The sequence below is a fragment of the Aythya ferina genome, assembly GCF_964211825.1.
Source record: "Aythya ferina genome assembly, chromosome: 1".
Lineage (NCBI taxonomy): Eukaryota > Metazoa > Chordata > Aves > Anseriformes > Anatidae > Aythya > Aythya ferina.
Window position 1 is genome coordinate 92,260,283 of NC_140296.1, and position 14,721 is coordinate 92,275,003.

The following is a 14,721-nucleotide window of genomic DNA, read 5'->3' on the forward strand; positions in this document are numbered from 1 at the left end:
GCCACCGCGTGGCGCGAGCACCCCCCGCGCGGGAAGAAGGGAGGGAGGGAGGGGAGGTAGGGGAGTGACTGCGCGCCAATGAGGCCCGTCCGGCGGGGCGCGCATGCGCAGTCCCCCCTCTCCCCCTCCCCACACACACACGCCGCCGCCGCGGGGCCGCGCTTCCGTCGCGGCGGCTGTGACGCGTGCGGGGGGCGCCGGGGCCGTCCGGCGGGCGGGCGGGCGGTGGGCGAGCGATGGCGGAGTACCTGGCCTCCATCTTCGGCACCGAGAAGGACAAGTGAGTGCCGCCCGGCGGGATGGGGCGGAAGGAAGGGAAGGGAAGGGAGGGAGGGAAAACAAGCGGGCGGCGGCTCCCCGAGCGGCGCCGTCCCTCAGGGCCCGGCCGCCGTTACCTCAGCGCCGGGCCCGGCCCCGCCGCCTCCCCGTGAGGCGCCGCCGTTCCCCTCCCCCCCCCCCCTCCCTTATCCCCCTATGTGGGGGGGGGGCGGCCGCGCGCGCTGCCCCCCTCCCCCCCCCTTCCCCCCCCTACCTCGGAACGCGCGTGCGCGCCACGCTGAGGGAGGGGGCGCGCCCCCGCGGCGGCCGCGCGCGCGCCCGGCGGCCCCGCCCATGCGCCCCAACCCCCCCCCCCCCTCCTTTTTCCCCTTCCCGTTTCCTCCGCGCCTCGTGGCCCCAACCCCAGCCCCAGCCCCGGCCCCGGCCCCTTTTGTTTCCCCTCCCCGCCCGCCGCAAGGACGCCGGCACCGCCGCTCGCCCGCCCCCGCCTGGGCGCCTCGGGTGGCTTCCGCCTGCCCGCTGCCTCCTCGCTCGCTCTCCTTCCCCCTGGGGCTTTGTGGTGCCGCGCGGCAGGCCCCAGTCTTGCAGCCCGGCCCCCTGGCTGGCGAAAGGCGCTGTTTCGGCAGCCCTGCGTGGCCTCAGAGTCCTGCGCCGCTCGCTCGCCTTGTGTCCAAAAAGCCAGCGGGACTCTCCGCAAAGTGCCGGACTTCGGAGCCTTGCTGGAAACCAGACAGTCGCTTGTCTTAAGGCTTTCAAGATCACCAACTCCAAATATCAAAGCTTTATAGTTGTTTTTTTTGTTGTTGTTTGTTTGTTTATTTCAGCATAATCAGAAAAAACAGTAAGTATAACAGAACACTAAGAACATATTTTCAAAAACATCTTGGATACTAAGCACGTTACCATTCACAGTAGAGCCTTTTGCCGGAGGTCAGACATGCTTTGCACCTTCATATTCTACCCCCCTCCCCCCCCCCCCCCCACCCACCATGGACTGAGGAAAGAACTGCTGGTATTAGCCATGAACACAGAAATAGTCGTCTTTCTTCCAGGACAACTCACATATTTTGCTTCACACACATGTCTAGCCTGTAATAGTTTTCTTGCCCTCCAGAATTTTGCGTTCAGTTTTCCCAGTCCAGGTAACTACGCTCCTTACAGCTCTTCCTTTCATCATTCCACGTGAATTATACTAATATATGTGAGAGCTTTACTGGCATTCCTAAACCAGCCTGGTTTTGAAGCTGTTACTAGCTGATAGTTGATTGAAGAAAAGATGCAATTACCATGATGCAAAAATAAATGAATAAAGTTTTATTTTTAAACAATTAGTTGGTGGAAATGGCTTAGCTAAAGAATATACATGAGCAAAATAACTTCATTTATCTAACATGTTTTTTCCTCTTACCTGAATTACTTCCAGTGTTATGTTAGCAGTGCTCCTTTAGAGTACCATTAATGTGCGACTTCAGAGTGGTGGGTTTTTAAATCATTCAGAGGTGCAACTATCATTTTTAAAGTACGTTTTTTTTTTGTCTAGACATGGGGGGTTGCATGAACTAGGATGCAACTCTGTAGCTCGCAGTGTAACTTTTCACCAGTTTTCACCTTATTTCCCATCCTGTCACACCATGAAATTGGCGTAAAGACAAGAAGGGAGGATTGGAAGAGTAGAACAGCTGGGATCGCTTTTGTCAGTTGTGGTGTCATTAATGTACTTGGGGTTTGAGCATTAGGTGAAATTTATTAGGTAATTCACTGTAAATTAGGGATAAAGAGGAATGATCATGAACAGATTTGCTATAACGCTCTCCTGTTTTTTTTCTACATTATATTTTCAAGATAAAGGCATTTGGGGCATGTGTTTTATAGGAAGTGTGTGTTAACGTCTTTCTATTCCAGTATGTAACTACTTTGGCTTTTTTACTTGCAGAGTCAACTGTTCATTTTATTTCAAAATTGGAGCTTGTCGTCATGGAGACAGATGTTCTCGGTTGCACAACAAACCAACATTTAGCCAGGTTTGTTTTCCTTTTGTTTTTCTTTTCCTTTTTTTTTTTTTTTTTTTATTTGTGGAAGTATATTCTTACTTTAAAACATAGATTCTCAGATACAAGTGAATAATTACAGAGCTCCAGATTTAACTAGTTCACTTTTGGCCCCAGTTTATATGGGGTTTTGCTTTTTTGGGGGTATTCCATTTACTTCTCCCAGCATTTCTAATTATCTCCTGTCACCCTTAATGGCTGCAGGAAGCGATGCTGTTGTAAGCTTGCCTGTAGTAGAGACCAACCAGTGCTAACTTTCAGGTGAGTGTGCCTTCTCAGTGATGTTTAGGCACTTAAACCGTCCCAGATTTTTTTTCATTATCACAAACAGTGGCAGCACGTTCCGCCCATCTCAAAGGTGTGAACTTAAGACTTTTATGCGCATAAGAGAAAAAAAATGATTATAAAAGTGACTTTTCTGTCATTACCTTTGCTCTCTGACCAGGCTCTTAAGTTTCAAGAGTAACTTACACGCTTCCTTTGAAAGTGAAAGTATTGTTTCTTGAAAGCAACTTGCCTGGTTGCTGAGGGTATACACATCGGTTAACTTGACAGATTATTTACTTTTTTGGCTATCTAAATATTACTGGAGATGAGACCTGTGACTGCACGTGTACTTAAAAAATGGTGCAGTGGATGATAGGGCTGCTATTATTATTATGAGCTCTACAGTTTTCAGAAAACTTACCTGGAGAGCTGTATGCTTTGCCGTTTTCTATCACTGCTGGTTGTCAGGGCATGCAGGTAAACAGATTTCTTTGGGAGTGCTTTGTAGTAGTAGTAGTAGCACTTGCAGAAGTTGTTGAATTATAAGTAGTTTTATCTGTAAGGGTAAAGTTAGTGGGGTCCTCTGGGCTGGTGTTGGTTTGGGGAGCACGAGGGAGGCAAGTAACATCTACAAGACTGGAGCTCATCGGGTTAAACCTCATAAATGTGTAAGTGGGCTGGGAGGGCTCTGGGTGGGCTGTCTAGGCTGCTGCTGGTATTTCATCCACAAAAACAGTTTTTCCACTTACGGGATCTCACTATTTTTTAATATACGTAATGCTTATCAGAACGTTGACCATTTTCCAAACCGCTCCATGCTACCGACATACGTGGGCAGCGTGCTGAAATGTGCTAGGATAGAGGCTTGAGTTTCAATCATTAGCTGCTAGAAAATACTTTGCCCTAGACAGCTTCCACAGTGGTTGTTTTAACATTAAAAAGAAAAGCTACATCTTTGCACCTAGCTTTTTGTAAGAAACAACAGTTCCCACTGTCCCTGCTGTCTTTAGTTTTGCTGTAGAAACTGCAGACAGAAATGCCACCTGAAGTGGGTCGGCAGGATGTGCTGCGCTCGGCTGCCTTGCTGTATGGTCACATCTGTAACGTACCTGGCAGTTGTCTAGGATCCATTACAGAAATCTTTATTTGTATGCCGACTGGTAATCAGCTGTGATAGAAAACAGAAGCACGAGTGTGTTATTAATGGGAAGTTACTGCCACCGAATTTTTATCTTCCCTTGCTATTGCTGGTGCAGCCCTTGTTGGAGGGCTGCGTTAGGAAAGGTCATGCAATCCAGAGTGATCAAATTACCACCAATCAGCAGAAACACTGTAACATATGCATGCTTCTGGCTCTCTCCAATTGTAGGCTAAAACATAGTTATTTTAAACCTGGGCCGTGGAAGCACAAAGCTTTGGTTGGAATGACCATACCCATGATAAAAAAAAAAAAAAAAAAAAAGAACAAAAAACCAACAAAACAAAAAACAAGCGTGTTTGATATAAATGTGATATTACAGATTCTGTACGTGTTAAGTGGGCAGCGTATGTAGGTATGACATTGCTGGTCCTTGTGATTTCCTTAAGCTCTGAGTTCTTAATGTGACTACTAATATTAATGTGTAAGCTAAAATTATTTGGGGACTGCGATTCATACTAACGAACGTTGAGCTTGTATTTAAGTAATCAAATTTCAATTTTTGAGCTGCTTACAGTGATATGGACATTTGGATTTTTTTTGTAATATTAGTTTACTAACTTAAACATGGTTTGTTTTTTCAGACAACTTGATTTTAAGAAGAACGGTACAAATGTAAGGTTTCAAGTCTGCCTGGGCTAATTCTTCAAGTAAAAAGCAGAAGGGCTAAAAGGATATTGTCCTTATTTGAAGGATCGGAAACATGTGAACCTATGATGCTATTATATTATTTAAACAGAAATTCCACCAAGAAATTCCTGATACACAAAACAAGACGTAGCTCATGCCTAAAAAACCTTGTTGTCCGGTGTAACATTTTAGACTCTGTGGCATTATGTATTGTATGCTGTGCACATAACGCTCTTTTTTTTTCCCTAGACTTACAGTAATGAATCCGGTCTTGACAATACGATAAAGCTAGGCATATCCGTAATACCACATAGCTTGATGTTTTAGGTTACTGTGCCTCACAACTCCCATTTTGAGGATAGCTGTTGAGACAAACGCAGCTCTTTCTTGGTGGTTAATTAAAACTGTTTTCATAATATGATGGTCTGGATGCAATTTTGGAAGATATTCTGCAAATTCAAAAGGAAGCCTTAAGAATAAAATATTACTTTTTAGATGTTTGCAAACAAGTTGTCTCTTTGCAATTGTCTATTATATGCACAGCAGCCAGTAGAATTCCCCTTTTTATTTTTTTTCCCCGCAGACCATCTTGATTCAAAACATCTATCGTAACCCCCAAAACAGTGCACAGACGGCTGACGGCTCACACTGTAAGTCCCACAGTTGGAGAAATTTTTTTAAAGAATGGTGTTAAAGAGCCCACTCCTAATTATGAGAAAATAATGTTGGCTTCTGAGCTGCTGACATAAAGCTGTTGCAAACAGGACAAGTGATGGAACTCTTCTTGCGCATAAATCAAGAACTTGTCAAATGTGTGCAATTCAGAATGCAGAACGTGATTTCATAAATTGGACCTGGTGCAATTTCTCTTTTGCACTGCAAAGGAAAATGTTTGCTTTCTAACACTGCATTCTTTTTTAAGGGTTCAACTGCAGGCATTTCTCAAATTCTTGATCTAACCAAAAAAAATAAAAATAAAAAAAATAAAATAGGTATATTGGTGATGCACGGTAAGTTTCCCAAAACTATGGGTTTTCTTTCATCTTAACTTTTTTAGGAAAATGGAGATTTCATGTTATGCTCTGATATTGTATTACTTCTGTTCCCGGGGCTTTGCTACTGTAAAACCATTCAGGAAGACTAAATTCAAGCAAATACTTTTGCCTATGGTTTGAATACTGCGTTTGGATGGTGTCTGTTACATATCTGCCTGAAGTCACGCAAACCCCTCCATTGTAATAGTAGTAAAATATCTGAAAAAGAATACAATACTGGAGTGTCATGAGATCTCTATTACTTTACAGTGTTAGGTTGATTCAGAAAGGTCACCAGCTAAGTGAAAGTTCTCCTTCTTGGGAGAGAATAACCACCTCTTTTTCAGCACAGACTCGGCTAGAGCGACCCTAAAGGAAACCAGTTTCTTGTTAAAATTATTTTCTATAATATAAAGTTGTTGCGTTTTGTATTTCAGACCATTGCCCTCTTGAACATTTACCGTAACCCTCAAAACTCTTCCCAGTCTGCTGACGGTTTGCGCTGTAAGTTCATACAAGTTCCTTCACTGGTTCCCTGGGCTTGATTGTCAGAGCTCAGTGTCGACTTAAGCTGGTCTACCATATTAGTTTAACAGATCAAACTGACCACATTTCATTAAATATGTCCAAAAAAAAAAAGAGAGAGACCCAAACTTTTTTGTCCCACTCACCTTCTTCCCTACTCTGAAAGCTGTGAGGGGAATCTGAATACCATCTATTAAATCGAAAAGAATTGAAATTGTATTTCCCCTGTAAAGCAGTCTCGATGCACTGCTTTCGTTTCCCCCTCCTTTCTCCCTGCCAGTTGCTTGCATCCTAGGAATGCTTTTCTGTATGTTTTATGCTATCCGTTCGGTTCCACTGACTCAAAGAGCAGGCCAATGACACGTTGACTTCATCCAGAACAAATTTCCTGCTCTGTAACTGTTAAGAGAACTTGAATTCGAAACTCTTCAGACTGCATGCAGAAATTTGTCCTAGGTTAATGCAGCTTTTATGTAGAGTCTACTTTGGAAGAATACACTTTGACTGACAAACGCTTCCCTTTTGGCAGCTGTCCTTTTGGATAGGTGCACGGTTAAAATTCTCTCCATGCTTTGAAAATTCAAATTCCAGAACCAAGTTGCATATTTACGTAGGAAAATAGATCTTTTTTTAAAGTACTTTGAAGGAGGGGAAGCCATTTGGGTATGGTCATGAACTAATTTAATGACTCTTCATGAGGTAGGAATGGACAAAAGAGAAAACACCTACTCTAAGACTGGCAGAAGTTAAATGAACAAGATTGTTTATCTACAATTACTTATCATTGTGATTGAATCATCATATTAGAATAAAATTAAATTTTAAAAGCTCTAGTATCAAAAAGGATCGGTGTTACACTTTAACTAATATTTCTTGTCGAAGTGAATATTGATTGTGTGGTAATAAAGCTTCGTTTGGCTATTCCTTTTTTGACTGTTGGGTTATAGACTACTTCAGATTAGTTACCAGCATTTAATTAGACGTGCTTTGTGAAATCAGCCACTGCCTTAAAAGTCAACGCTGTGTCTTCTGCTTCTAAAAGTAATAATGGCCTGATTAAGTACCTTGTGCTTGTTTTACGTGACACAGTCAAGCTAGATGTGTAATGAGCTGTGTAAGTTTGTCTAGATGCCTAAAGAGTTTTATTGGTTTGTAGGCCCTCTTGCTGCAGCTGCTTAGTAGTCAACGCTGGTTCGGTAAACCAAAAACATCCAGTTGGGTATTTCCACTGTCCCTAAATTCTCGATGCGCTGGTAACTAATTTGTACGGTTACAGCAGTTTGGTCTGTGGAGCTGTTTCGATTGTACAGCTGCAAGAGTCCTGAGTTGAACAGATTCTCTAGCCTTCTCAATACTGGTATCCGACTTTAGTTTGTCTTGACGAGTGGGCAGTCATTTAACGGAGCCTAACTATACCTCGTGTGGTAGAGCTGGAGCTCTGTTACCAGTAGGTTTGCTGAAACTCCCAGCTCCATGATTGTTGTTTTTTTTTTTTTTCCCCATTTTTTTTGTCCCTACTTAAGTACTGCATGTATTTTAAACGAATAACTTGGGTAGCTGTTTAATGCGTTGTTTGTTGTTGCTTAACTGTCTTCCTTTCTATTGCCGTCATAGAGGATTAACCTTAGTTTTGAACAGCAGTAGTTTTTCTGAGTATATTAAGTAGTTGTTGGGCTGCTCAAGGTTCAGATACCGGTGGCCCTGGGATATGAACGTTTGTAAAGCCTGTGCATATGTATGCTTCCCACTTAGAAGGACCTTCGTGTAGTTGTTAACTAACTGTTGCTGATGATCTCTTAATTTGACAATGGAATCAATCTCCTTACAAGCTTCTAGCACTTGTCCATTTGGTAAAAATTAATTATTCCCTGTGTGGCTCTCGGAGCCCTACCTGATATCTTAAAAATAAATCAGTGAATAAATCCTTAGATAATAGTAAGCTGTTACAAGTGGTGTTGGCACCACCTTGAGAATACAGTTAAGTATTAACTGTCTAGAAGTACTGGTTTAATGTTTGGTATTTCCTTAATTTGCTGTATAACCATGATGAAGCGGTGGGGAAGAAGAAAGCTCTGAAAAGCAAACATGTTTCAAATCCAGAAACATTGTTAGCCTGCACTACATGACAAGCCCCTCCTGTAGCCTTCTTCAGGAGGCAGCTGGGTGGAAGAAAAATAATTGCAGTTCCAGAGTGTGGCTGGTTACTATTAGTGACTTTGAAGAAAAAATGTCATGTTCTTCCAAGTGGTACTGTTAGCCAAAAATGCTTGAGCTCAAAGCATCTGTTTTTTCATAGCAGCCCAAACTGAATAAACTTTGCTTTGTTGGCTCGGTTTCTTTCACATTCTGTGAACTAAAACAGCAGTGTTTGTAATTTAAAGGCTGGAATATTTTTCTAGCATCAGATGCGGGGTTCATTTTAAAACTCCTCTGCTTGATCTTTATAAACCACTTAGCTGCTGAAGAGCTAATACAATAGGCTTTAATGTATACAGCTTAATTTACCATAAAATGCTGTAGACTGACAGAAATAAATGAAACTCATTTTTTGTTTCTTAATCCTCTGAAAAATCAGCCAAAGTTATATTGTTTCTTGTAGCAGCAGGCAAGCAGCACTCATTTGTGAAGTCCAGCTTGGAGCATGAAAATAACCTGACTATATGGCTGGCTTACCTTGCACTAAATTACTTTTTTTGCAGGAATATAGAAAAACTCAGTGATACTCAAACAAAAATACTGCTTTCTGTCACAAAGCATTGTGGTACCCTTCTTTGAGACCACTGAGGAAACTCATTTTAGTAACTCTTCTGAGCAAATTCTTTAAAAATAAATAAATAAAATAAAAAAATTCTGAGTTGTTTCACATCGTGAACTCCCAAATTCTGGTGTACATGTGCTGGAGATGGAGAGGTGGACTTGTTAAAATGAAATCCTGCATATAGGAAGAGAAACACTAAATTGTGATCATCCTTAGAAATACGCAGATATGACAAAACACTTGCCTTCTGTTTAGGTAAAACCGTTGGTAGATAGTGGGATTGTACATCAAATTGAAATGATATTTCAAAGCAGTTCCTTTCCCCTTCCTCCCTTGAAATTTGTGGCATACAAGTTTGGTTCCAATTTAAAACTTGTTTGGATTTGATCATGTCAATATAGCATTTTGACATAATACTTTGGGGGACTTACAACTGTTCACACATATTTTTTAATATTCCTATTAGTTAGCAAAATGCTATATGGTGTCCTTTATGCTCCAGACGGCATCTCTAGATTATGTTTTGTAGTATAATCAGAATCTCTTCTTCCTTTATTACGGGCTCTAATCGATATGACTCTTGATTTTTACAGGTGCAGTGAGTGATGTTGAGATGCAGGAACATTATGATGAATTCTTTGAGGTATGTGGAAAAAGCAGTGCTCAAAATGTATCAAAGTATTCTCGAATTTCTAGAAGCAAATAAGTTAGATTCAGCGTATACCACAAGTAAATAGATTCAGAGAAAAGAACTGGTTTCCTTAGGTGTTTATAAAAACTTGAAACTTTCAATACTAAGTGTTTGCTGGTATAACCTTCAGTTGGTTTGCCTTTAGCTTTGCTGTGAGTAGTAGGCTTTGTTTAAAAATCAGCAGCCTAAGCCATGTAGCATTTGGTTTCTGTAATCTTCTCTTCTGCAAATTCAAAAAATGTGTAATTCTTTGTATAGAAATAAATCTAAGGAATACTATAGCTGAGAGACTTATATTTAGTATTTACAGTGCATGTTCTGTGTTCCCTAAATACCATATGCTTAATGTTTTCCATAGCTACTTATTGTATCCTGTTAGCGCTGTGCTTAGAGATGGACACAGAACAGGCCAAGCAAGTACCAATATTAAAATCAGAAATGTGAAGACTTTTTTTTTAAGAACAACTTTCTTTTGTACTTATTATCAGTTAAATGTATTACTTCTGTATTTTAGTTAATGTGCCCCAAAATTAAAATTAAAATTTTATTTTTTTAATTGTTTGGTTTGTGTTTAGGAGGTCTTCACAGAAATGGAAGAAAAATACGGCGAGGTTGAAGAGATGAACGTCTGTGATAACCTTGGAGACCATCTAGTTGGAAACGTATACGTAAAGGTAGGATAAAAATAAATGTTTATTGTGTACTGAATAATAATTAACTGGTGCTGTACTCACGTAATTTTTGTGAAGGTCCTCAGGTCCTAAACTTCTCTCCAACTTCCCAATATAAATTGGAAAGTGAAAATAGTAGAATCAACACAGTTTCCACTGATGGACTGCTTAGTTTGCCAAGATTAATTGTGGGTCTTTCTTCCCATCATCCTGCTGTTAAAGCATCTCACTATGAGCAGAGGTTTATTTTCAACAGGTGTGTTCATTTTCAACAGGTACACTTCTTTTCTGACTTCCCGATTACACCAAACCTCTTGTAACCAGTTGACATTTGGCAGTAGCTGGCTGGTTGAAGGTGTAAACTGACCTTAAATACGGGTAGAATGAGCGAGATTGTTTGAGTATTTTTACTGTACATTCCCATAACAAGGAAGTATTTTGAGGCCTAAAATTCTTGTCTGTGTAGGCCATCATAATTTAAATGAGTGAGAATTTCAGTTCTCATGCTGATTTCTCTTAATTTCTCTTAAATGACTGAAAAATGACTACTACCTTTGGATCGTTGGCAATATAGGAAGGTACTCCAAAGGATTCGCCTTTGCTTGAAGTTGTACTAAGACGACAGCATTCTCACGTTCTGTAATGCAAGCTGCAAAACTAAAAAGGCCAAATAGAACATAACAAAGAAGATAATATTGGTGTTGTAATTAGCTTTCCATTGATGAGGATTTGGAGCTAACTTTTTTACCTTTGATTTGACTGTCCCAGGAACTCGTAAGTAGCTTCTAGTTTGATTGCTAGCCTTAGGCCACAGGTACGGTGAAGCTGATTTGACAGGAGTCTTTGATCTACTTCTGCTGCTTCTCTGTAACATGAGCAAATGTTGTAATTTTGCCCTTAGTTTCGCCGTGAAGAAGATGCAGAAAAGGCTGTGATTGACCTGAACAATCGCTGGTTTAATGGACAGCCCATTCATGCTGAGCTTTCACCTGTGACCGACTTCAGAGAGGCCTGTTGCCGTCAATATGAAATGGGGTAAAAAGTGACTTCCTGTTGGCTTACCTGTACAATGCCTGCACAGATAAGATGGCTGCGTGGGGTGTGGGTTTTATGTGTAGCTTAGAGAAGGAAGGGGAAAAAAAAAGAGGCTTCAGGTAACATTATGATCAATGTCCTGTTACCAGGAGGACCTGCAGGCAGCATTTTGACATTTGCCATTTTCTGCATTTTGATCTAGGAGCTAGTCAGTTTCAGTAAATGATGGTGATTTACTGTTCTTAGCACGGGAGGTGATTAACTTGTAAATCCCTGAAGGTCTACTAGGTAGGGCTTAGGGCAAACTGATCTGGTGTAGAGCTGAGAATTTTAACTGTCTCTTGTATTCTGTTTCAGGGAGTGTACACGAGGAGGTTTCTGCAACTTCATGCATTTGAAGCCCATTTCTCGAGAGTTGAGACGCGAGTTGTATGGGCGTCGTCGTAAAAAGTGAGTTTGCTTTTAAACACAATTAAAATAGATAAACTGTAGATCAGTTGCTGAACATTTTGGAGACAAACCTTTAAACTTAAATCCTCTCTTGCTTTTTCTGGCTTATACCAGTGAAGGGCTTCAAGTGACCAACTTAGAACAAAGGAATGAGTCTGTAAAACAACTGAAGTTATGGTTCTGTCGGGCATATCTGTGGATGAATTCAGGACCTGGTGTGTTTTTACTATTTCTCCTAGTCTGATTTAAGAGTTAATGCCTGGCTTTTCTAGCCAGTATTTGTTTGTGACTAACAGGAGGTTAATATTAATACTACCTTACATATTTATTAAGGCACCATGTAGAAAAGCTTATACCACTGCTGTTACTGTGACATCTTTTTTATGGATGGCTCACTTTGAGCTGGATTGAAACTCCTTATTTTTAGGGATTTGTTGTTTAGGTTAAGCAAATAAAATTGTTGGCTTTGCTTTTAGGCAGAGCACAACTTTGCCTTTCAATCTTGGGCTGGGATTATGAAAATGTTTTTTCCTATGAATGTCTCTAATTGGCAGCATCTTAGAATCTGTGAGGACAAATTTAACTTTGGAAATTCAGATTAAATTGCTTAGGTACATGTATTCATGCCTAAATATTTTCCTGAAATATCACAATATAACACTGATTTAAGTATAAATGTAAGCTCTTAGGATGCTTGAATGATTTGTGTTGGGGGGGAAGAAAGACAAAATATGGTCATCTTAACATGGTCACTCTTAAGAGTCTGAATCTAGGTTTCTTTGCCATTAGTGCATCAATCTTTTATTGCAAGAAAGATCAGACTTGCGTGTTTGGCTTTGGAATATGATTGTTTTACCCGTAGGCCAGTTTCAATCTGTGGTAAAACAAATAAAATACTTGAGTCCTCCATGCAGTTTGGTCTTTATTGGCCCTGTTTAAATTCTTTATGAAGCTGAACATGTCACATGCTATCAGTAAAAGTTTGATATTTAAAAAAAAAAAAAGTTCTTGCATCAGTTGGGCTTTGCAGGTAGATTGTATAGACTAAAATGGCCTGAAAGCAATTTTCAAACAAAATGGAATGGAACTTGCATCAAAGTTTCAAGTAGAAACTAATGGAACTCCTGAAAAATAAGTTAATTTAGCAATTCTAAAGCTCAGTGGTATTCAAGAGTTTTGTGTGTGTCTCCATGTCACGGTAAAGTTTGTCCCCATTTATACTCCCATCCCAAAACAGCTTGCTTTGGAACAGTATTCTGTAAACCTAGACTTGGAGCATTTGTTTCCATGATCTTTTTAGCTCTGCAGCTATTTATTTCTACAGCTATTGAAAATTGTAGTATTTACTTGTTTTTTCTGTTACAGAAAACTTATAAATCCATCAGTGTAGCTGTACTAGCAGTACATTCTGTCTGTGGTTTTAGCTTTCCTCCTGAATTTAAGTCATCAACCCTAGAGGCAGAGAAGATTATCTGCAAACATTGATGGCTTCTGGAAGTGGAGGGGGAAAACAAACAAAAGAGAACTTAATATTGAGCTGCTAGTTAATGCAGTTGATTTAATAAAACTGGACTTGTAAACAGCTGTAGGCTTACCCTGTGTGTAGTTAAGAGCTATTCATAACTGCGAAAGCAGGTGTCCCCTTTTCTTGCTGCTTCAATTAGCAGCTGCACAAAAGTGCATTTGGTTCCTCTGCATGCCTTTCCTGAAGTTTTGTACATAAATTACAATGGGTGACTGGCAGTGAACAGTTGAGTCTTTTCACAATATGTGTTGCCTCCTCGGTGTTACATTTGTTCAGTGCAGAGAGACAGGGTTTCGCAGTCTGAGTGCCAACTTACCAGTACTTGTAATCCCCTATTGTCTTTCTTCTCTGCCATGACTTTCATCCTCAAATGTTCCGCTGCATAGTACTGCAAGTGAGTGACTGAACGCGGTGAAACAATAAAATGTTCAAACTTTCTTTGAAGGCATAGATCCAGGTCGAGGTCCCGTGAACGTCGGTCTAGATCCAGAGATCGTGGTCGTGGAGGTGGTGGTGGTGGAGGAGGAGGACGCGAACGCGATAGGAGGCGGTCAAGAGATCGTGAAAGATCCGGTCGATTCTGAGCCATGCCATTTTTACTGTATGTCTGCTAGAAAGTGTTGTAGTTTGACCAAACAAGTTCATAATGAGATTTTTTTTAAAGATGGGCTTCTGAATAAAAATTTGTAGTGATACAGTATTCTTTGTGTAACTTGTTTCTTGTGGGGGGAGTCTTTTTAACTGTCATTCCTCTATCTTGACAAATACCTGGATTAATACTATGCCTGAGGGAAAGGTGGTAAATGTATTGGAGGAGCGCCAGTTTTTTGGTTTTTTATTTTTATTTTTTATTTGGGTATGATTTGAACTGTTGATGAAAATGTGTGTGTATATAATATAAAATATTATATACATAGTAAAAATAATATACTGCTTAAGAAACAGTTACATAAGTTTCCCTTTTCTGCTATGCTGTCTGCTTATTTAGGTTAGTTTAGGCACATTTAAAAGGAAGGCTGTGCGAAGTGCATTTATTTACCAAGTAGATATGCTTAGTTACAAAAATGTATGTTTGTTTGTTACCAGAAGTCTGTGCTCTGTCTATCAATGTGACTGTGGCATTTACAATAAATCCAGTTTCTTGGTGTAAAATCTAAAGCCTATTTTCTAAGCGCTCCGGAGTAGTTGAGTTGCTACTCCTGGCAGTGACAGAGTTGATAGTTCAGGGTTTTTTTTATGATTCTTGACTAAATTACTTGTCTTGGCTAGAAAGTTACCTAGTGCAGCGTGTGTTGGGGGGAAAAAACAACAACAACGTTTTTATCGCAGTGATTCCTAACAGGCCAAGTGCGTTTCTTAAAAACTCATGTTCCATGCAATAGGATACATAGGAGCTATTGAAGGAAATAAAAGGTCCTAAATATGAGGACCAAATTGCTTAACAGACTGAATTTTTTTCACTCTCTGTTCTCCTAGCTGTTCTTTAACGAAAAGCATTTCACTAGTGTGCGAGATGATAGCAAACTATCATGCTAGTGGAAAATATTTTTTTCTAGCTTTATTTTTCATGAGGTCTGAGGTGTGATAAAAGATAATGGACAGATGGCAGT

The 14,721-nt window shown here is 40.5% G+C and overlaps 1 protein-coding gene across 8 annotated transcripts; it reads left to right on the forward strand.

Moving 5' to 3' along the window:
- The first annotated feature begins 107 nt into the window (after positions 1-107).
- On the forward strand, positions 108-13,811 carry U2AF1 (U2 small nuclear RNA auxiliary factor 1). Of its 8 annotated transcripts, none has more exons than XM_084506934.1 (10): positions 148-280; positions 2,213-2,300; positions 2,532-2,588; positions 4,377-4,407; positions 5,006-5,072; positions 9,333-9,382; positions 10,006-10,104; positions 11,003-11,136; positions 11,494-11,586; positions 13,557-13,811. In XM_084506934.1, exons 2-10 carry the CDS (start codon positions 2,254-2,256, stop codon positions 13,693-13,695), a joined length of 717 nt encoding a protein of 238 aa, XP_084363060.1. In that variant the 5' UTR covers positions 148-280; positions 2,213-2,253; the 3' UTR covers positions 13,696-13,811. The 8 variants fall into 8 exon arrangements, with proteins under 8 accessions (XP_084363067.1, XP_084363062.1, XP_084363061.1 ...); XM_084506937.1 differs by lacking the exon at positions 13,557-13,811 and adding an exon at positions 11,701-11,878; XM_084506938.1 differs by lacking the exon at positions 4,377-4,407 and adding an exon at positions 5,894-5,960 and having other exon boundaries at positions 229-280.
- The last annotated feature ends 910 nt before the right edge of the window (positions 13,812-14,721 follow it).

Bases quoted from the DNA above. Each gene is read 5' to 3' on its own strand.
- U2AF1 (XM_084506934.1), top strand. From the start codon at position 2,254: ATGGAGACAGATGTTCTCGGTTGCACAACAAACCAACATTTAGCCAG. The intron at 9,383-10,005 runs GTATGTGGAAAA...GTTTGTGTTTAG, and splicing joins ATTATGATGAATTCTTTGAG to GAGGTCTTCACAGAAATGGA. The intron at 10,105-11,002 runs GTAGGATAAAAA...TTTTGCCCTTAG, and splicing joins TTGGAAACGTATACGTAAAG to TTTCGCCGTGAAGAAGATGC.